The sequence below is a fragment of the Andrographis paniculata genome, unplaced genomic scaffold, assembly GCF_009805555.1.
Source record: "Andrographis paniculata isolate CXL003 unplaced genomic scaffold, ASM980555v1 Contig70END, whole genome shotgun sequence".
In the NCBI taxonomy this organism is placed as follows: domain Eukaryota; kingdom Viridiplantae; phylum Streptophyta; class Magnoliopsida; order Lamiales; family Acanthaceae; genus Andrographis; species Andrographis paniculata.
This window is the reverse complement of record NW_026137607.1, coordinates 2,255,554-2,278,566: the sequence shown is the minus strand read 5'-3', so window position 1 is coordinate 2,278,566 and position 23,013 is coordinate 2,255,554. Positions and strand designations below refer to the sequence as shown.

General features: G+C 34.1%; 1 protein-coding gene across 1 annotated transcript; it reads right to left on the bottom strand.

The window, feature by feature from the left end:
- Positions 1-16,565: 16,565 nt before the first annotated feature.
- On the bottom strand, positions 16,566-17,795 carry LOC127264361 (uncharacterized). The gene is made up of 2 exons (XM_051293843.1): positions 17,678-17,795; positions 16,566-17,608 (listed from the first exon to the last, which is right to left on the bottom strand). Exons 1-2 carry the CDS (start codon positions 17,793-17,795, stop codon positions 16,566-16,568), a joined length of 1,161 nt encoding a protein of 386 aa, XP_051149800.1.
- Positions 17,796-23,013: the final 5,218 nt, after the last annotated feature.

Sequence of the window (23,013 nt, the reverse complement as noted above, 5' to 3'; positions counted from 1 at the left end):
TTTAGGGTAAATTGTTTTTTTAGTCTCGTAATTATTATCTTTATCATTTTAGTCTTGTAACTGAAACTTGTATTGAAAGAGTCTCGTAAGTGGATTTTTTGGACACATTTGATCCTCCGGCGCTGGAGATGCCTCTGTAGCACACCGGAGGACACATGTCTGCCAAGTAAGCATCACCTGGCGGACACGTGGACTATTAATTTTCTGGAAAAATTGTTTATTTAGTCCCATAATGGACCCAATTTATCATTTTAGTCTTGTAATATTAGCGTGTATAAAAATGGTCTCGTAAGTGATTTGTTTTTGCACATTCGGTCCTTTGGCGCCGGAGATTACATGGCAGCACACTTGGTTTTATTTTATTTTTGATATTGTCCAAATTTTAAATAAAAAAATTTAAAATTTAAAAAAATCCACATGTCCGCCAAACTTTACGTACCTGGCAGACAGATACACGTGGGTACCATGTGCGCATCTCCGGTGCCAATGGACCAATTATGCAAAAAAAAAGTATTTATGAGACTATTTTAAATATGATCCAATTAAGGGACTAAAATGATAAAAGGATCAATTATTCCATGTGTCCGCCAGATGATGCTTACCAGGGCGGACACGTGTCCTGCGGCGTGCCATACAAGCATCTGTGGCCCCGAAGGACCAAATGTGCTAAAAATAACTACTTATAAGATTATTTTAATCTCTGCTCTAGTTATGAGACTAAAATTATAAGGGATAACAGTTACGAGACTAAAAAAATTAATTTACCCAAACACGTTTAAAACTATTTTATTAGAATTATCTGTTTAATTGTATTTTATACTTTTTAGGCTTTAGGGATATTATTTCTTTTAAAATAAATATTATATCAAAACAATTACAAAAACTATCTCATACATATTGTTGATATGAAATTTTATTTGATGTATCGGATATCCGCAGAATATTCAGAAAACTAACTAGTGCATGTGTGGTTGCTAAATTGTCCACGTTGGCTGCTGATGTGGAGTATTTTTTCACATATTTTCTGAGTTGGAACAAGTCTTTTTAAGAGATAAAAAGACAATTGAAATCTGGTTTGTTTCATTGACAAAAGACATAAGGAAAAATGTGCGAGCATTGATTTGGAAAGTAAAAAAAATAGATGAAGAAAGAGGAAGGGACACTCTACCCCTTTTGGATCCGCAGACAAGTCAGACAACCAAGCTGATGTCTGCATGCCTTCAAATCTGCTCTTGATGCTCGGTTCAAGGTCTGATATATTGGTCTTTGAAAAGCTCCAACATTAGATAAATTGTTTATCTCGATGCTTGACTGTAATAAAGACAAAATACCTTGTCCCTCGTGCTTGCATCAAAATGAAAAGTCAAAAAGAGATGAAGAAAAAGGAAGGGAGACTCAGTCCATTTTGGATCTATAGAAAGATCAGACAACCAATCAACTATTTGCAAGACTACAACCTGCTTGAATTCATGGTTCAAGGTCTGATGTTTTGGTCATTGAAAAAGCTTCAAAGTGAGACAAAATATATATCTCACTGTCCTACTTCATACAAAAACAAAAGGGCTTTGTTCCACGAAATTGCATGCAAAAGGAAAATAAAAAATAAAGGAAGAAGAAGGTTTTCAACACCCATTACCAAAAGAGGTAATATTTGACTATCTCTTTCTTCTAGGCATTTATGTGGAGTTTGACATATCAATTTCGTCTCATATGCATACATATGTGTCATGAGATGTGTCTTGGCATATTTGACCATTTTGAGTCCATTTGTTGTCGAATGTTGATCGGAAGAAGTGGGTTTGTGTATGTATATATATACATTACCCTTGGAATTGTGGAAATGGGGCTTTCATAATTTTCTAAGAGAGAAAATATAATATCTTTCGTGTTCTAAGTAGAGAGTGAGAACTTGAAGAGTTCTATTCATCTTCACCGAAAGGAAAGCCCAAATCCCATAGTGTTATTAGTTGAGTTTCACTTCTAGTTGAGGGGGAGTGTTCTCTTTTATTTTGAGGGATTTTTGTGGGAGGATAGACCATATTTTGAGTAGAAAAATCTGAGAGGATTTTTATCTATTACATTGGGTCTGAACCATGTCAAACTTGATGGAGATTTGAAGCCAAAATCACATCCTGAATAAATCACAACAATGTGTTGTGTCGATAAACTGTCGAGTGTTTGCTTAGTTCAAAGGGGATTCCAAAGAGAGTCGAAGGAGGAGGAAGTGACAAGTTGCCTTCAACAACTTTCCATTTCAAAGCACAACCAATGAAGGTCGAGGCCTTGCATGCTTACCTTTGCGAAGGAAGTTGCACTTGTATGTGGTAGGGAAACTAATACATTTAAGTTGGGTTTGTGGCTGTTGATTTGTGGAGTGTGTGTGAGGAGTTTTTGTATCTTGTTCCTGCCTTACTCATAGTGGAATTGCCCTGGGTTGGTACCACCCAGACGTAGGCCGGTTAAGAGCCGAACTGGGTCAACAAACGCTGGTGTGTTGTTTGTTTCGATTCACTCTAGACTGCATTTTTTGTTGCTTGTTTGTTGTTCTAATTTCAAGCAGACAACATCACTCTACAAAACAAACATTTTGAGTTTGCATTTCATTCCGATGCATCGTTCAAAAGTGATCAGGATTGGAGTTTAAGGTGTAGAAATACATCTTGTAGGACCGCACATATATATTCAATAATCAATATTGCTCCTTAGTAGTATTATTCATCCTATGTATTACCAAAATTCTTCATTTTCATACTCAAATTGTGCATGAGTTGCAATCTCACTTGCTCTTGTCCATCTCACCTATCCTTCATAGTTTCGTGTCCCAACTTAAGTTAATTTTAATATATAATTACATATATATATATATATTTATGCATACTTTAAGGTTTGTTGATTTATATTTTGGTTTTGAGTTTTTAATTCGAGTATTATTTTCAATAATTATTTAATGTGGTATTTAATAAATAAAATAAATTTTTATTGAAAACTGAGTTAATTGATAGTAAAAAAGTTGTTTGAAATCAAAACCGAACAAACCCTTGTAATTCCAAAAATTACAATTAATACTTTGATTAAATTGCAATTTAACCCTAGGGATAATCTTTGAAAACTTTGGGGGTGTTTGACAATGCGTTGTGCAGATGGCGATGCGAAGCACTTTTGTGCAGATGGCAAGTGCTCATTAGTATTAAGTTGACCTTGAAAAAATACAACCATTAATTCAGCGGAAAACTTGGACAAACCCAAGGTTTGGACTAGGGATGGAGAAATTTACCGAACATACCGAAATACCGACTTATCGTACTAGTATATCGATAATTTCGGTACGGTATAGATATCGTACCAAAATTTTCAGTACGGTATCAGTATGAATTTTTGGAAAGTTCGGTATTTCGGTATGATACCGTACCGATATTGTTTTTATTAAATAATTTAATTATTATTTATATTAATAATTAAATTATTTAATAAAAACAATATCATATTTTTTTAATAATTATATTAGTTTTTTAAAATCATAACAAAAATATGTAGACTATTGAAAATTTATTGATTTTTTCATAATATTTTTGTGGTGGAGAATGGTGATATTTATTAATTTTTTTAATTATTTTAAAATTTAAAATTATAATTTTCGGTACAATCGGTATATACCGGTATTGTACCTAAATCAAAATTTTCGGTATAAGCGGTATATATTGGTATCGTACCGAAATTAAAATTTTCGGTATAAACGGTATATACCGGTACCGTACCGAAAGTTTCAATATACTACCGGTATGTATTTTCGCCATACCGAAAAGTTCGGTACGGTATCAGTATCGGTCGGTATTTTCGGTATGGTACGGTATGCCATCCCTAGTTTCGACAGCTTGATGTTCGGGCAAAGTAGGGATGATCGCACTACTCTTTTCCATCCTTTTTGTACTATGTTTCAATAATATTTGAGTTACCGGCGCTACAAAAAATTATCTAATTAGTTACAATATTTTTAACTATGAAATATTTTGTAGTTAAAACGTGACATTTAGCAACAAAAAAAATTTCATCGCTAAAAATAAATTATGTACTACAAAATTAATTTCGTCATTAAAAATAAATTATGTACTACAAAATTAATTTCGTCGCTAAATTTTTTTTGCTAGAAAATTCTATCTTCATAGCAAGAAGGTTTTAGCTACAAAATTATTTTTCATATCTAAAATCATTTGGCTAAAAAAATCATATATATTTTGTTGCTAAAACTCTTTAGTTATAAATTTTAATTATATAGTAAAAACATTTTAGCTACGAAATCATATTTTTTGTAGCTATATCTCTTTTCTTAACTTTCATTGCAAAAATTTATTTTTTGTTACGAAAGTCATATTTATCGCCAAAGACCTTTACTAACGCGGTATAGGCGACGAAACTCATTTCGTCGCAAAAATGTTTATGTTGTGAAGGGTAAATTGTTTTTTTAGTCTCGTATTTGACCCCCTTTATCATTTTAGGACTTTAAGTGGACCATGTCTGAAAATAGTCTCGTAAGTATAAAAATTTCGCTAAAATGGTCCTCCGGTGCCGGACTCGCCATGCTGGCAGCCGTTGCTGACCTGGCTAACATGTCATCGCCACGTAGATGCCACGTCAGAGGACCATTTTAGCGAAAATCTTTTACATGCAGGACTATTTTGAGACAATCCATTTAAATGTCCTAAAATTGATAAATGAGATCATGTACGGGACTAAAAAATAGTTTACCAAGAAATTTTGTAAAATAAAAAAATAAAAAATAAAAATAAATCCATGTGTCGCTGACGTGGCATCTACGTGGCAATGACATGTCAGCTACATCAACGCCACGTCAGCAATGCCAGGCCAACGTCGTAACTCCGGCACCGGAGAACCATTTTAGCGAAAAAATTTTACTTACGGGACTATTTTCAGATAGAGTCCACTTAAAGTCTTAAAATGATAAAGGGGGTCAGATACGGGACTAAAAAAATAGTTTACCCCTGCTATATGAATTATTACCTTTTGCTACGAATTTTTTTTTGTAGCTAAATTTAAGTTTTTTTGTAGTGCAGACAGTAAGGACACGCTATATACTATGGATCAAAAGCAAGCTTGTTGTAACCTTTGTCTTTTGATGAGTTGACAAAGTACAATATCATCATCGTCAGGTCTATCATGGAATTCATTGTAGTCTTAAATTATAATAAGCATTTAAATAAATGTCGTAAATATAAAACTTGATAGAGATGTAACTTTCAACTATTTTTTAGGCATGGCCAACAGACCTATCCAACCGGCCTAGATCACATCCTTCAAATGGTGCTTTGCATGAAAGTTTTGACCGTTTATCTTTCTTATGCACGATCTTCATAATTCTTGTAAGCGGAATTGTCGGGGTAACTTCAGAACGGCTTGGTAGGTGTTCTAGAGAAATAGTATAAGAGGATATAGAACATGGTTGATCGGGCCCTATACCCTGCAGAAATAATATTTGCAAACACACATTAACAGGTTTTCCAACTCTTGCCCATACACTTCTCCATCATTGCAGAAACTCAGGCACCATTTGAGGAGCTTGTTGAAACAAGATTGTGTTCTTTTTTGGTTTTACCACAAATTTTTACTATTTAGATTTTTTTACCTAAAAAAATATCACATCAAACAATTACTTTTCTTTTTTTATATTATACAACAAATTTATTTTACATTCAAAACATCATATCAACCTCTATTTATATCACATCAAACAACTATTCAAATTTAATATTTTACTATTCAAAAGTCCAAACTCAAAAACTAAAACCCACAAACAAACACGTGTTATTTTATCAGGTATGCATCCATCTCTCGATGGCAACAAAATGTTAGAAGTGGGTAAGAGCCTTAGAATCCCCTGACAGCAGGCAACCTTCCGTGACATTAAATGTGGATACTATTGTACACAAGAGTAAAGTATTTTCTTCTTAGTAAACAATTCTCAATACTAAATAAATACTTCGTCCTTCCTACTCGAATGTATCCTTTTGGAGTTCTGTAGTAAATTTAAAAATAATAGTATTGGTAGTAAAAGTGTGTAAGAGGTTTTGACATTTTTTCCCATCGACTTTATGTACAATAGTTGTATGTGTAATGGTATATTTGTAATTGAAATAAAAGTTAAAGGTATTTTGGTATTAGTGTATGGTTCTTCTACTAAATCATAAAGAGATACTTTTAAGTGGAAGCGACAAAAATAATAAAAATAGTACTTTGAGTTGGGATGAAAGGAGTGTCAATTGTCCCCCAAGCCCTAGTGTAGTTTCGTCCTTGCCTGAAAGAAGGCACCGGGTGGACTTGATTAAAAAATGAGCGCTTGGGTCAAGGTGTGTGAGGTTGTTCAAGGTAGCTGAGAATTTTCTAAGTTGGAATGAGTCCATGTAGTAGTCTCAAAATGGAATTCAGAAACTTGTGATTCAAAAAGAATTCTAGAAGAGAAGATGACCGCCCTTTACTTATTATATGTTGAATATATTAGATTTATTGCAAATATAAAACTTTAAAATTGTTAAAAACTATCTAGAGTTTGTTACCAAAATAATAATGAAGATTTTATTTAAAGAAATTTGGATTTAGTTAGATTAGAAAATAAATTAATTTCCTTTAAATTTATTTATTTGTAGCGAAGGGTTGTTTCCCTTTGTATTGTTAGTTTATTAAAAATGTGTGTCAATTGAGAAGACAATAGTTGAATTGTATAAATAGGCATGTTGTAATCATTGTAAAATAAAATTCGATATCTCAATAATATATATATATTTATCTTTTTATTCTTGAATTTTTATTTTTTGTATTTTTTTATCCCATATTTCTTTTACTATTAAAAGTCTGAGTACTATCTTTGGTACGAATAAAAAATTTAATTATTTTAAATCCTCCAACAAGAAGCCCTTTGGTGGACAACAACACACTTTTAAATGTCATGATGTGTTCAACACTACAAGAGATTAGTAAAGCAAAGACCGATTGGTTAAAGATAGATATTATAATGATGAATGTTGTAGGTCAAATACCGAGCCACTTGGCTTGGTGATTGCGGAAATTGACATCGAAACAAAGAAGATGTTGTTCATCTTCTTTGTGTGGACACACCCACTACATATTTGGTGTTGCTTCGAAGGGATTAGATTCACTCAACTCATTATGTCCTATTCACCCCACATTAACAATTAATGTGTTTGGATGAAGATATGGTTAAGATGGTAGAAGCAGATCCAATGCCTTTCGGGCACAACACTGAACCATATGAATCGATGTTGTACTTGAAAAACGTAGAACCGGTGACAACCATGGCCTCAATGGAAACCAAACCTTAAGATATTTGCCAGTTTACATCACATGAATTAGAATGGTATGTACAACCCAGGATAAGGCTGCCCAAAACAATAAAATTTTAATATTGTTGCATCCTGAAATTTGGATGCTCCTAGACCGTTCAGAAATTCTGTCAGTGTGGGTTCCGAAAGTACTCCAAAGAGTCTGTCCGTCGTCGGATTTGGGGGCAGCTCCGACGGCGGAGTCTAAATGACCGATTTCGATGGATAAAAATAAAATCTACTAAAACTCAGATAAATCTAATGAAAAATGGATAAAAATATGATTGAAACATAGATTAGCAAGAAATTAAAAAAATACAACATAAATTAGCAAGAAATTTCGGATAATTTCCTAAAATCTATGGATAAACTAGAAAATAAAATGATAAGAGAGATTAAGGATAAGATGTGAGGTTCTTGTCTTCGTGTGCGTGTTTTGTGTGTTTTACTATATTTATCCTAACATAAACAACCACCCCTAGATTCTAGGGAGAGTGGTGCAGTTATTCTTTCAAACTCCTTCCAACCACCTAACAACTCCCTCCACTCAATTCTCAGCCGTTGGACTCACTCCAACCGCTTGATAACTCCCTCAACTCAATTCTCAACCGCTGGAATCACTCTGAGGAACTGCCTCCATTGGACTTGAATCGGTCCACGGCTCACTCCAAACCGCCTCCATTGCACTTGAACAGGTCCACGACTCACTCCGAACTACCTCTACTATACCTTAACTGGTCAACGGGGTTTTATCCTCAACAATTTTGAGTTGTATGGAGTCTTCAGTTCTTTCTTACGTCGGCCTTTCTCCAGGGAGTTTTCTGAATAAAACATGAAAGCATGTGGATCTTCTATTAACTTTCGGTATGGAGCTGTTAACCTAGAGTCAATGGAGGTTGTTGTTTTTGGCTCTAGGGACGCAACAATCTTTGACTTTATGGAAGCATTGTTCCGGGTTGGAGGCGTCATAGTCCATGGAGTTGCTGCCTCAAGATTAATGGAGGTTTCTACCTCAGGGTCTGTAGAGGCTGTTGCTTTCAGCTCTATGGATGCAGCAATCCTTTGCTTTGTGGAGACATCAAAATCCAATGGAGGTTGTTGCTTTCGGCTCTGTGGAGGCAGCAATCTTTGGCTCCATGGCCTGAAGCTCCATTGTTGTTGGGCAGCTCCGAAGCCTAAGAGCTCTTGCTCCGCTTTTTTTTTCGAGCCTTCTTCATGTTCGGGTGCTTTTGGGCCCATGTCCAACAAATATCCATAGGGGATATCGGATCATAATCATCGCAAAGAGTTAGGTGTGCCTCTATTATTCTGATATGGCCATGAAGTGAGTGTTCACGGAGTAAGGCTTGATCTAGCTCAACTTTAATATGTTCTTTGGTACAATTGTATGTTTCAACTTTGGATTCGTTATTTAAAAAATGCCCCTAAAAAATATAAATATATATAATAATAATAATCAATAATAAATAATAAGGGTAAGAATACAAACCCTCATTTGCGATGGTAAAGCATCGGATCACATGTGTTTGTTTAATTGTCGACCAACGCCCTGGTCATATGTGGCAGCTGGATCCCATATTCGGACTCATTATGGTCCAGAGGGAGGATCCTCAGGGTTCGTACTTTTATTCACTAACAGGGCCAGCTTGAGAAAAAATAGTTAGTTTGGATAATAAAAATAAGTAATGCACAAAAGGGACACTTGTTCTTATAACATGACAAGATACCTGGATTGGTCTCATCATCTGAAGGCATCGGATCACTTTCCTTGGAGTTTCTTTTTTGGACGTACCACTATTCTACGAGGGCGAACTTATAGCTATTTCCTATCTTCTTCTCACAAAACAGGTATTCCTCGAGGTCGTCAGGATCAAGAAATCGTTACCCAATCATGGCATCCCACAATTTGATCAAATTTAAATGGGAAATTCCTCCTTTTTGATAGATCAAGGGGTTGTACGACCTGTTCTTCATGACATCAACACGATAGGCATGAAAATTTTCTAGTTGGTGTTTGGACGAATTGTGATGTATGTTTTACTGTTTGTGGGTGGCACCACATTACTTCTATGAGCCACCCACATAATACCTTGCTTGACTCTGAATTACCAAGTAAAGCAGTTTAGTGAATATGGATCTAGCTAATAGGGAAAGATCAAGAAACCCATACCACTCTACAATTTGTATGGTTGTAACCACAACTCTCATTCTAAGGCGCACATCCAAAAATCTAAACGGTCTAAGGGATCCATCCTCTTCCGGGTAATTTATCTGATTCACCATCTCATAAACTATGAAAAGTGATCACCTGTTGTAGCAATTCCCAAAAGAGTTGATGGGGAGTTAGAGGAAATATGTAGTCAACCGTTATACGTCTCCAAATATGCCTTTATTTTATCCAGTATAAATGACCCTAGTAACTAGTCGAACAAAATATTTTGCACACCACATCTGAAGGAACTATGCCGGGCTATTGAAATTCTTTAGGCAAAAAAGATTAAAAACTTAGTCACTCACAACCATTCTGAAACTCTGAACATCCCAGATAGATTTATTCATAAATTAATAGACATGGAATAAGAACTCCTTAGCTAACGTTAGAGGTTTGTCGGATTTCATGATAGCCCATGCAAGTGGCTCAAAAATCTTTGCGGTATGGTCTAGGCGATGCTTTCCGAAGAATTGTGCCAACTAGGCATTCAGAAAAGCAGTTTATTCTAATCGTATAGACTTCCCAAAAGTGGTCAAATTTGATGTTAAATATGTGGCCCGAGAGCAATTATCAACTTTAATGTTAGATTTGATTTTTGTTCCTTAGACAAAGCATGATCCAATATGATCTCTTTGGTTGAAAGACCTGTAATATCGGTTACATCAATTAAAGTAAAGTTAATAATCCCTACCAAAAAACAAAATGCATTGATCTGAGAATTCTAGAATGCCATGAACGCATATAAGATATGGGTCAAAAAATGTCTATAAATACGTACAAAGAAAAAACAATAATATACAATAGTAAAATAAAATCACATACCTCAAAAGCATGAAAGTTCATTTGGATGGCATAGAAGATATTCTTGGCCTATCACTCTCTTCTAAGCTACGACGTCAGTTGTTCGAACATGGACCTCATCCGATGTGGTCCTAATGAAGTAGTAAATAACTTTGACGGAAAGGATGACCACATATATCTTAGGGTATTCGGGGAAATTTTGTAATACTCCATCCGTAATTGAAACGTCTCATTAGATGTTAATAGATTCAATCATTTTAGCCCTTTTTCAATCATTGGATAGGTCTTTGATTTATTTTTCCATTTAATCTAACATCAAGTAGATTGGATACCGAACAAAAGAGATAAGTCCATTTGAGTAAGAAGTTGTTTGTTAAGAGTTTATGTCACAACTGTTGACTTAAAAAATACATAAGAAATCATGTATAGATCCAATTTACATGAAAATTTATAGATTGATAGTATTTTCAATTAGCTATATGTTTTTGTAAACAAAAGGTCAATTGGAGATCAGACGAGCAAATTATAGCCCGAACAGTGTCTTGGTGTCCAGGCTCTATGCCAATCATATGGTCAAACACTTTTTCAAAAAATGTCTGCAGTTTTTGATGAATTAAACCCCATCCCAAACCCTTAATCCTTCTTCATTTCATCTTCCATAAGTATAGAGGGTTCATGAGAGCTTAGGAAATCACCTCATTCAATTCCAACTCGATTTTTGTGGTAAATCTTTCAACTAGTTCGTGATTTGGGGTCTTTTGTCTATTCTAAAGCATTATCCAAGCTTTTTTGTATTTCCATTGTGTAATTACAATTTGGGGCGCCTATATTACCATCCAAAATCAATCAAACACAAATTTGATGGGCGCGATGAATATGGGCGTTCGAATTGATAAAACAATATTAAATTCCACTACCAGATTAGGATTTAAGGATGTCTAGTCATGTCTTAGATTTTTAATAAAGACACCCCAAGTTTTTAGAATAAAGGCATCCTGGATTTTTAAGTGTTTCGGGTCTAAAATGAATTTTCAATTCCGGATTAAAGTAATCCAAAAAAAAATTTGATTTTTGGAATCATACTTGAAAGGAGGTGCAATGCGGACTTGATTAAGAAGAGAGCACCTTGGTCGACGTGTGTGACATAATTGAAGGTGTCTGGGAATGTTTTGGATTGAAATGAGTCCAGACAGTAGTCCCAAAATAAAATATAGAACATACAATGACTTGTTTGGGACCTAAAAGAATGCCAGAACAAAAGACTGTTACCCCTTATTATTTATGGGATGAATACACTCGATTTATTGCCGATATATAAATCTAAGATTATTAAAAAAAATAAAATTATTTAAGGTCTTGTACCAAATATTAACCAAGATTTTACTTAAATAAATTTGGATATTTTAAAATTTAGATATTGTTAGATTAGGAAATAAAATCATTTCCTTTAAATTTACTTCTTTGAACCAAATGGTTGTATCCCTTTGTATTATTAGTTGATTAAAAAGACGTGTCGATTCAGAAGACATCGACTAGATTTTGTAAATAGGTATGTTGGAATTATTTTAAAATTATATTCAGTTGGAAATATCAACCCACAAGAATAGTTACCCGGTTGGTATGAATTAAGGATTTAATTACTCTACATCCTCAAAAAAAAAAAAAAAATTATTTGGTTATCATCCGGTTTAAATTTTTCAACAAATGGTATCCATAATTAATTTAGAGATCTTAATAAATCACACATAAGTAATCACCTACAATAGCTTACATAGGATTTGTAGAAGAAAGATTTGAACATTTATGATAACATAATAGAATACTCACCACCGAAACTTGATTATAGACCCATTGACTCACACACATATACACATACAAAATTATTGCAGAAATTAGAAAATCAAGAAAAGCAAAAAATCACACAAAAACAAATTTGTTGATTTACTTCTATCAAAATGATCTACATATGGGGATGGTCAAGCCTGATATTTTCACTAGTAATTTCGAAGTGTATAAGAAAAAAAAAATGCATCAAACATATATAGAAGTATATGTCAAAACCTTAGCACATGCCCCAATAAATTGTACAGACGGCCAAATATAAAGAAGTGAAGGTCAAAACCCTAGTTCCACCGGAGCTCGAGGGTCTTGATGTATAGTGTTAAATGGAACAATCCCTTTATTTCCACTTTTGGCATGTGGACAAATGACTTTTTGCACAGCCGCTGTCGTCAGACACCAAAAACAACAAGTTACTTTTTACTGTTGCAGACAAAATCAGACTGCTTACATACGGCAGGCAGACTCTCACCTGCAACAACTTTTTATTTGTTTTGTTTTATCCATTTTATCTCATATGTGCATATATCCATACAAGACAATTTGATAGAATGGAGAGAGTCCAAGGAATGTCAGATTTGTTTTGAGAACCGCCCCATTCCATTTATGTGCTAAGAGAATTAATTGTTGTTTAATTTACAGTCAAATAAAACTGTTGTATACACAGCATGGGACAACCTCAGTTTAGTGAGAGAACACATTTGAAAATTTATCCTTGAGAGAGAAATTATTGTAGAAGCTCTCATTCGAATCCCTCATCATCTCCATGATTTTCACATGTGTTTGATACACAAAACTCACTATAGGAGTTGCCGGAGGAAGGAGTTCTCGGAGACCCAAAGGAGATGACAACCAGCTTGTTGGCTACATTACTTTAGGCTTGTTGTATATATTGGTGTCGGTACACGTTTGTGACTTCCAGTACCTGTGCATTGAATGCAAGGTAAGCTGACCTGTTGCGCGGTCAATCAAATATTTCACCTACTCCGAGATCACAATTTAATGTAATATAGGGGAAGGGATCGTCTCCACAGGGATTGTGTGATTCACTCTTCCGTATTCTAATGCAGTAAATAAATGAGGATTTTTCTTTTATTATCTAATTAAAATAAAATAACAAAGCAATTAAATTAAAGGGGAACTGACTATCAAGGGGATGTCTGGCTCAAGGGATGATGCAGTTATGACACTTGTGTTCTATCATTAATTCAATTAAATTAATTCTTATTAAAGTATCAATAAATTGGTTATAGTTATCAACAAGCTCTGACAACCAATTTTTCCTTACAGTGTAGGTAATTAAGGTACGACCGTTAACTACCCCTAATTAAGCAAATAAACCTAGGTGTGCCCATAAGAATATTGCCTAACCGCATTCCAATCTAGAAAAACCCAATTCAAAACAATTACTAGCTAAGAGAAGCAATTAGATTTGATTGTCTAACCCCTGAGAAGGAACTATTCAACCCGGTTGTCACATATTCAAGTGCGAATATAATTACGGATATCCTACTTGAATTGACTTTAGATTATCAGACTAATTTAAATATCGGTACCAAAATATTCAATCAATCTAACAATCACAAACGCTATTCTCATAATTAGACAAATATTGATAATAAAAAAGAACTTTTATAAAGAAAATCAAAAATCTCCAAAACAAAAGAACCAAAACATTATCACCCCTCAAACCAGAAAAGTATCTACTCCATAATTAAATAACAAAGAACAAAAGAGAAAGATAAAGTCATAGTGGGAGGGGGAAATCTTCTCTGTCGATTTGCTCCTGCGCGATCTATGAATCTGTCAGTCTCCTGCTCCTGTGCGTTTCTGCCCTAGCCGTCCTCTCTTTTTGAAACGTGTGATCCCTCCTTTTATTTAATGTTTGCCCTAATTATTTTGTAGATGGGCTTTTGGGCCTTTAATTAATTTTATTTCATTTTTCTGCCAATTATGCCAAATTTAATATTTGCCCTCTGCACACAGCAAATAAACAATTCGCATATAAATTAGGTAGAATCCAATCAAAATCACCAAATTATCGCATATGATATGAATATAAAACGCATGCGATTTCTAACTATCAATTCTCCCCACACCTAGATCATGCTTGCCCTCAAGCATAAATTCGAAATAAGCCAAAGAAATCGCAGGCAACTCGATATGACAAGAGGATCCAACACAACCAATTCAATCCGACTTTTAACACATCAAGCCAAGTCAACCTCACAAGATTAAGTGTTTTCTCACATGCTCTCTGAAGGAATTAAATGTATAATTGGCTCAACACTCAGGTAGTGCAACAAAAGATTATCCTATAGGCTTGAGTAAAAATCAAATCTCCCTTACTTAAAATATTCGAATCTAGCATAAAGAATCAAAGGGACTTTCAATAAGGGTTGTAACGGGGCTTATGGTCGGGGTAGGAAAAAGGATATATAAGGGCTAAAATATGTCAGAAAAGAACACAATAAGAACACGATGCTAGCACATGAAGAACAAATCGGCATAAACAATCAAATTCTTACTCTATTCACCACCCAAACTTTGATAATGAAAATACTTTATTAAGATAATTATTTAATTATTTATTTTTGTATTATTATTATTATTATTATTTTTTGTTTCTTTTTTTTTTCGTTTTTTTTATTTTTTATTTTTTATTTTTTTCTTTTTTTTTTCTTTTTTTTTTTGGCTTTTGGCTTTATATATATATATATATATGTATACTATACTACCCAAAGTTATTCCTTCAAACTATAACTTATTCGTACCCAAAGTTCGTTTCTAACTAGTGCCGAAGAAATAAAGTGCATCACAACATGGACTTAAAGTAATTCTTTCTAACATAGGGTTCAAATCGGAGAAGGCTTAATCAAAAGAAGGGTATAAGGCTAAAAGACAGGTTATTATAAAAGAAAAAATAGGCTAATAAGGCTTAAATGGGCTAACTAGGGGAATATATTGTGCTGGGTAATAAAGAAAGGCTTAATGGGTTACCTAATGCCCTTATCATTTTCAAAACGCAAGACCCGATAGTTGCAAGTTCAACATGCATAATCACTCAAGTTCTAGGTCATCTAATTGAGCACTACAAATCGCACATGAAAGAAATTTCCAAAAGCTTGAATATATGCAATTTATTTTCTAATGTAACTTTGGAACATAGGCTCAAATTCTCACAGGGTTCAAACGTCGACTTGACTCAACATATCATCAATCAAATCTCATTAGTCATGCCAAACTAACCTATCACACAAATCACCTTTGACTCACTTCAGACTAATCTAAAAAACATGCGAAAAGACAGCAAATCAGGCATAAAAATAGCACAAAAATCTCCCCCCACCTAAAGTATGCATTTTCCTCAATGTAAAGAAAGCAATAAAAGAAGAGAGGAACTTCCCTGGAGTCCATAGGGGGTGTAGTAGTTGGGAGCTTTGTTAACACTTCTTCATTTGATCGTGATTTTTAGGGAGGCTTGAAGTTCTCCTGAGTCCTACGAAAACAACTAACCAACACAAGCCATTTAGAGGAACGGATGTGGTGATCGGTGATGACTGAGTAGGGAAGGAAGAAGTCGACGGCGCCGGATGTTGGAGGTGGCGACTAAACCAAACAAAACTATCAAAAGTGTTATTAGCAATTAAATAATAAAAATAAATAAAATTAAAGAAAGCAATTAAATGATTTTGGGTTGTCTCCCAAAAAGCGCTTTTCATTATAGTCTTTGAGCTAGACTTCGCATCGCATCAATTCTGAACATCGAAATTGGCAACGGGTGCCAACTTTATAGGATCAAGTGAGGGTCCCTCATGGTATAATTTGAAGCGATGTCTATTGGCCACACACTTTTTCTTCGGCTTAGAATTTTGATTCTCCTTATGATATTTTTTTGCTGCCAGCAATGGTGATCCCTTGGGAATCCATCTCCACTTTTCGACAATCTTTTTTCTTTTCTTACTCTCTCCAGTTTGTCTTTTCTCTAACTGTTTTGTCAACAAAGTTCTTCGTTTATTCTTATTACCAACCTCACAAGTTTCTTGTACCACATAATTAATAACATTAATTGCATATAACGATTCAGATTCAACAGGACATTTGATGGGATTAAAAATATTGAAATGAAATTCTTCTCCATCAAACTCCAAGCTGAGTGTGCCCTTTTTAACATCTATCTTTGTTCCTGCAGTGCACATAAAAGGTCTTCCTAACAAAAGAGGCGGTGGATTAGAGCAGTGCGCATCATGCATATCCAAAATATAAAAATCAACAGGAAAAATCAATTCATTCACTTGAACTAATACATCTTCTATCATACCATCGGGATAAGCATGGGTTCGATCAACAAGTTGAATAATAATTCATGTTTCTTTTAAAGGCCCTAGATTTAAAGAGTCGTATATTGATCGAGGCATGACATTAATAGCAGCTCCTAGATCTAGCATAGCCTTAGTTATCTCAGTTTTTCCAATCTTACAAGGGATAGAAAACATACCTGGATCACCTGTTTTAGGTGGTACCTTTCTTTTGATAACAGCAGAAACGTTCTCACCCGCTATAATATGCTCGTCCCCTCGCAATTTTCTTTTGTTGGTGCATAGTTCTTTCAAAAACTTTGCGTACTTGGGGATTTGGTTGATAGCTTCCAAGAGCGGGATATTAAGTTCCACCTTCTTGAATATTTCCATCATCTCTTTTCGTTTGTTTGCCTTTTGTGGTTTCTTCAACCTGTCAGGAAAAGGAGCTGATTTAGTTTCAGTAGGAGGAACAGAGTCAGGAAGTACTTTTTCGTGAAGTTCAGCTTCTTTTTCGATCTCCATCTCAATCTGATCCTCATTCTGTTCCTTTGAGATAAGAGGTGGACCTTCCAATTCCTTTCCGCTACGAAGAGTTATAGCACTCGTATTCTTTGGATTAGGCCGGGAAGAACATTCAATCTTCGTATCACTGCAGATAGTGATGGCGCTGACATTTGCTGGATTTGGCTCAGGCTGAGCAGGCCACTTTCCTCTTTCACGTAGCTGTCTCACCTCCTCTGACACTTCATTGATCTGACCTTGTAATTTGGCGACAGTTGACTTCATCTCTTGCTGGAATTGCAGGGTACTGGTAGCCATAGACTTCACCAAGTCTTCCAAAGATGGACTGGAGTTGCTTATGGGTCCTTGGGGCGGCTGTTTCTCATAGAAACGAGGTTGTTGCATCTGCTGCATAGCTCCAAATGGTTGATGAGCATTACCCTGCTGTGCGTTTCCATAACGCAAGTTCGGATGATCTCTCCAGCCTGGATTGTAGGTGTTGGAGTATGGATTGTACGCTGGAGGTCTATTCATACCGTAGTTTGCAGTGTTCACATCCACTGCACATTCTTCTTGGAGGGTCGGACATGCATCTGTAGGGTGTCCTGCACTCGTGCATATTCCACACACCTTGACCTAGACACTCGGGTTGGATTTTTCCACGACCATCTTGCGAACGAAGCTCGTCAACTCAGAAAGTTGTTGCTGTATCGATTGGATGGTATGGTCGTTATTGTTTCCGCTCATCTGTCCAACATCCCTTGAACCAAATTGCTGCGTGTTTTCAGCCATCCTCGCAATAAGATCCCAAGCTTGTGCCGGCGTCTTATTTACTAGAGCTCCACCACTTGCAGCGTCGATGAATGACGAAATACACGATTTTTTAAAATTAATTATTTTCAATTGAACTAATTATGACAACTATTTTATTTTATTTTTTTTATGACAACTATTTTATTGAATAATAGAATCATGCACTTAAAAATGTTTTATGGTATTTTAATTTTTTTATTTGATTAACATTTTTTTTTCGTATTGGGGTTTCGAGTATTAATTAAAATAATAGTTTGATATATTATTTTATAGGACTATAAAATATTTTTATTGAAAAATATGAAGCGAAAACTAGACAAAATCACAAAAAAACACATATTTAATATATAAAGAGTTAAAAAGAATATTATAATTAAATAGTTTTCTTGTAATAATCAATATGATGCTAACTTAGATAAAACTATTCCATAATTAAAATTTCTGCTAATTATTCTATTGAAGTTGTCATTTGCATTTTTTAGTTTATTAAAGTTACGGATTATAATTAAATGTTTCAATTGATTATTGTATATTACCTCTCGTCATTTATTTTTTTTTATTCAAATTTATTCTTATTTCCCTTTTTAGTAAAAAAAAATTACTATTTTTTCTATTTTTTTACCATAATTTTTTTTTTACCATAAATGTTTTTTTCGCTTTTTATTTATTTTTTTTTAAATTCGTACCCGGTCAAATGAACATAAATTTACATGACGGACGATGGCATATTCATTGTGCCTGCATATGTTGAAATATGTTTTTTGAAATTAAAATATATAAATAGAACAAAAACCAAAAAACACCCCCAACTCTAACTCGAATAACATTTCAACCATAAAGCAACGCTCGTGAATTTATTTTATTACACTAAACATCGATCACTCGTATTCATGTTTAAATATTTGTACTTGACCCTTTGATCTCGCATCAGTTGTGATTTGTGATCTGTATTTGCTGAGAACGCGGCGGTTTGATACCGCACTTCTTGTAACAGTCGGTAATGCAGCCGGGGTTGACGATCGGACCGGGATAAATGCTACATCCTTGGATACATTCATCAAAACAATATGCTCGGGAGCAATCCGGTGACATAATTAAAATAGCCAATATGAATATTATAACCATCGGTTTAGCACTCTTCATTTTTTGTCCAAGTATGAAATATATGATGTAATAATATGTATGTTTGAACGAAGAGTACCTTTTTATAGTGAAATATTGGATATGTAGGGATTATTCGAATCATGACAAAATTAATGAAGATAGAAGAGAGTTTAAATTTATTATTATTATTATAACTTAAGGAAGAATTCTTGTTGGAGAAAGTTAATTAGTTAGTTACTTTCAAATCAAAAGAAAATTATTACTAATTTCCATTATCAATGTGTTTATCCATTTGTTTTATTTTCTACTTTTTTTTTTTTTGTTCTTATCCTAATTGGAGTAATAAATGCTTTTCCAAATATAAAACTATTTTATAATTTTAAGAGGGAAAAAAATTATTTTTTGTCTCAATATAACAAAAATTCATCAATTTTCGTTTCAATATAAAAAATTTATTAATTTTGGTCTCAATATAACCAAAACTTATCCTTTTTTGTCCCAATATATCCAAATTTCATCATTCTTGGTCATAATATAAAATTTTTATCAATTTTAGTCCTAATATAACCAAAACTCATCATTTTTTGTCTCAATATAATTAAACCTTATCTTTTTTTTTTATCCTACCGTCAACAAACCGACGGAAAATGCTGACGTAGACTTGCAAGATTGTGCAATTTCTTCAAATATAAATATAATGTTTGATTTCTTTTCACGTCAGCATTTTCCGTCGGTTTGTTGATGGTGGGACAAAAAAAGATACGGTTTGATTATATTGGAACAAAAAATGATGAGTTTTTGTTATATTGAGACTAAAATTGATAAAAATTTTATATTGTGAGCAAAAATGATGAGTTTTGGTCATATTGGGACAAAAAATGATGAGTTTTGGTTATATTTGGACCAAAATTGATAAGATTTTTATATTTGGACCAAAATTGATGAATTTTGGTTATATTGGGATTACAAATAATTTTTTCCCTTTTAAGAGAAATGAATTTCTTATTTTAAATTTATTGTTTCCAATTAAAAAAAAAAGTATATTTTTTTGTATTTTTTTCATTATTAATGTGTATTTAAACCCTTAACTAGTTTTTTTTTTTTTTTTCTAGTAAAAGAAAAAAAATAAAAGATTTTACAGAATTACTTCTGTAATAGTTTCAGGAAATTTGTAATTTTGTTAATGTATTCGGTGTCATTCAAACAAAATAATTTCATATTTGATCGAAGCATTCTGTACGGATGGACATCTAATTTCATATTCGGTGTTTGACTCATTCTGTCATGTTCGATCAAGACATGCCCATATTCAATTTAGCTATAGAAATACTAATATATATGGAGTCGTACGGATGGACATCTAATTTATCTGTTATGTCCATGTGCAGTGACGAAGCTAGAACCATTCCGTCGGATGGGCTGAAGTCTAAAATTTAAAAAAAAAATTATAGTATAAAAATTTTAATCTAAAATTAGAATTAGAATAGTTAAAATTAATTTTTTAAAAAACTGAATATATATTAGAAAAGATAGAAATTTACCAAACAAAAAAGAAGAGAACTTTAATATACTTATAAAAACATACTACTTCAATCACTACCAAACAAAGTATTATTCTTACAAAATGAATTACCTTTAACTAAATATGCATAACAATATTGTCATTACAAAGACAAACAAAAAAAAACCCAATCCAACCAATGATATTCCAGCTTCAGCCAAAATAAAATCCAAAACCAACTAGCAAAAAAATATATTATTTAGTCAGTTAACAAAAAATAAACTATAAAATATGTTTTAATATTATTATTTACCTTAGTGATGTCGCGATGTATTCAAAGAGTAGCCATATTTTGAAATCGCTACAAAATTCAAATACAGCAATTGCTTTTAAACAAAACAAAATATTATTTAGTTAACTAAAAAAAATAAACTATAAAATATGTTTTAATATTATTATTTACCTCAGATGTCGCGATAGTTGTATTCTTCGAGTAGCCATATTTTGAAACCGTTACAGAATTGCTTCAGTTTCAATAGTGACAGAAATGTCTTTCTCAATGTAACACACTAGGCAGTCTATAAGATATTCATCTCTCATTGTATTTCGCAAATCATTTTTGACTATTTTCATTGCTGAGAAAGATCTTTCAACTGTGGTTATCGTGACAGGTAAAACCAATGCTAACTCGATTAATCGATAAATCAAATAAAAAGTACTCTTACAATTCATTTGAATCATCTTCTTTGCAAGATCTCCAATATCACAAAAGCCAATAAAAGTTGGTTCTGATCTGTAACACCCCCAGTTGGCTCATACTGGAAATGCTATCGCCACACTGCATCATGAGGTCATCACCTCCTACTTCGGGCCCCACAATACAGTGTTAAGGCTAAATTAAACATAAAAGCGCATTATTATATATACCAAAATCTGATTTATAAATATTTACAAAACACACCCTTTAACAAGAGGTTTTTTCCGATTAAAAATTTACATATAATACAATATACGTAAGTTCACTCACTCAGCCCATCTTTCTATGTCTCGAGACGTCCCCTGTCTCGGATGTGCCATGCATACCTGAAACAAATATTTTCTTAATAGCAGTCCAGAATTAAATCCATTTTAAGAACTAACGTGAAATATGTCATTTCACACCTTTTTAAAATAAAGTCTAATTCCCGTTAATCATAAAATATGTGTCATGTCAGCCAATAGTGAAATGATGCAATACAGATATCAAACTCGACAACAATGCACACTCACATATATATATATCCGCCAAAGTGAGCAGCCGGAATAACCTCGGCTCCATAATCATGGCTCACTACATCTGTCTAAGTGAGCAGCCGGAATACCCTCGGCCCCGTAATAACAAGCTCACTAGACCATCATCAATAAATAGCCGGAAAATCCTCGGCTCAAGGAAGGACCTGATAAACCCATAATAATATAACAGTCATCCGGTCACTTCCATATACCCACCATACCACCCCCACAATCAATACATGGATAGCCGAACGTTGTCGCCATTAACCACAAGACGCCCCATAGTCTGTGATACCAAAGATAGGACCCCCACTGACTAGCCCTATCCCGTGTAATGTAGTAGAATCCGTGCAACCTGGAATCACCCAAGGGAAACCCGGAAACTCTACTCCTCCTCGCGCGCCCTAACGGGATCACGTTTGGAGTTTGACATATGATCCTAAACTACCGGTAGACCTCACTAGTGATCAGTCCAATGAGTGGAACAACACCGAACACGAATGATTAGACCAAATACGTCTCAACTACAATGGGTCTAATCCCTGAATGACTGTGCGACTAAGTCACCCAGTTGTCCGACTACTATCGTCCACTATCGCCAAAGTGTTACGGTACATCGGGATCGAATATCCTAACCCCAGATGATGCCCTCGCCTAGCACTACCTCACACGGTGACTAAACGATAGATCCATAAAACACATCCGATAAACCGTGCAATATGTGTGCAACATGCCAAATAAGTGAATTTACTGAAAATGGCTGGTGAGACAGCTCACCTATCCTCCTTTTCATAAATTCACCAACGCGATCAAATATGTATATCAAATATCATAACCGTGAAGTCTCCCACATGCATACGCACACACATATATATAAATATATAGATGCAACAAAATGATTCACATAATATCACATTAACATATTAATCAAAATCGCATGCAACATGCATACCTAATTTCTTAAAATTAGATTTAATTCCCTACTGCTTACCTCTTATCGACACTCCCTAGCTCCCGCAATTTCACCCAAATATCTTCCAACGTACACCTGCCCCATTATTTACTAAAATCAGCTGAGCTATATACTTATACATAGGAGCTACCTGCTTATTCAAAAGCTAATTTCTATAGTTAGCTCGTTGGATTTCAAACTTTTATATTTAGTAGACTACGATATTCTAGCTATAAAACTCTTATACCTCATAATATTTATATCACCCGATTATTAAATAAAAATACTTAAAGATATGAATAAACAGACAGGTGCAATACACTGCCGTTTTTAATTCGGCTCGGATCGATACGAAATTCTCAGAATAT

What these genes read in the sequence shown, in the direction of transcription:
- LOC127264361 (XM_051293843.1), bottom strand. Translation starts at nt 17,795, where the DNA reads ATGGCTGAAAACACGCAGCAATTTGGTTCAAGGGATGTTGGACAGATG. An exon ending in TGAGTTGACGAGCTTCGTTC is followed by an intron (nt 17,609 to 17,677) that starts GCAAGATGGTCG and finishes GCACGAGTGCAG; the next exon opens with GACACCCTACAGATGCATGT.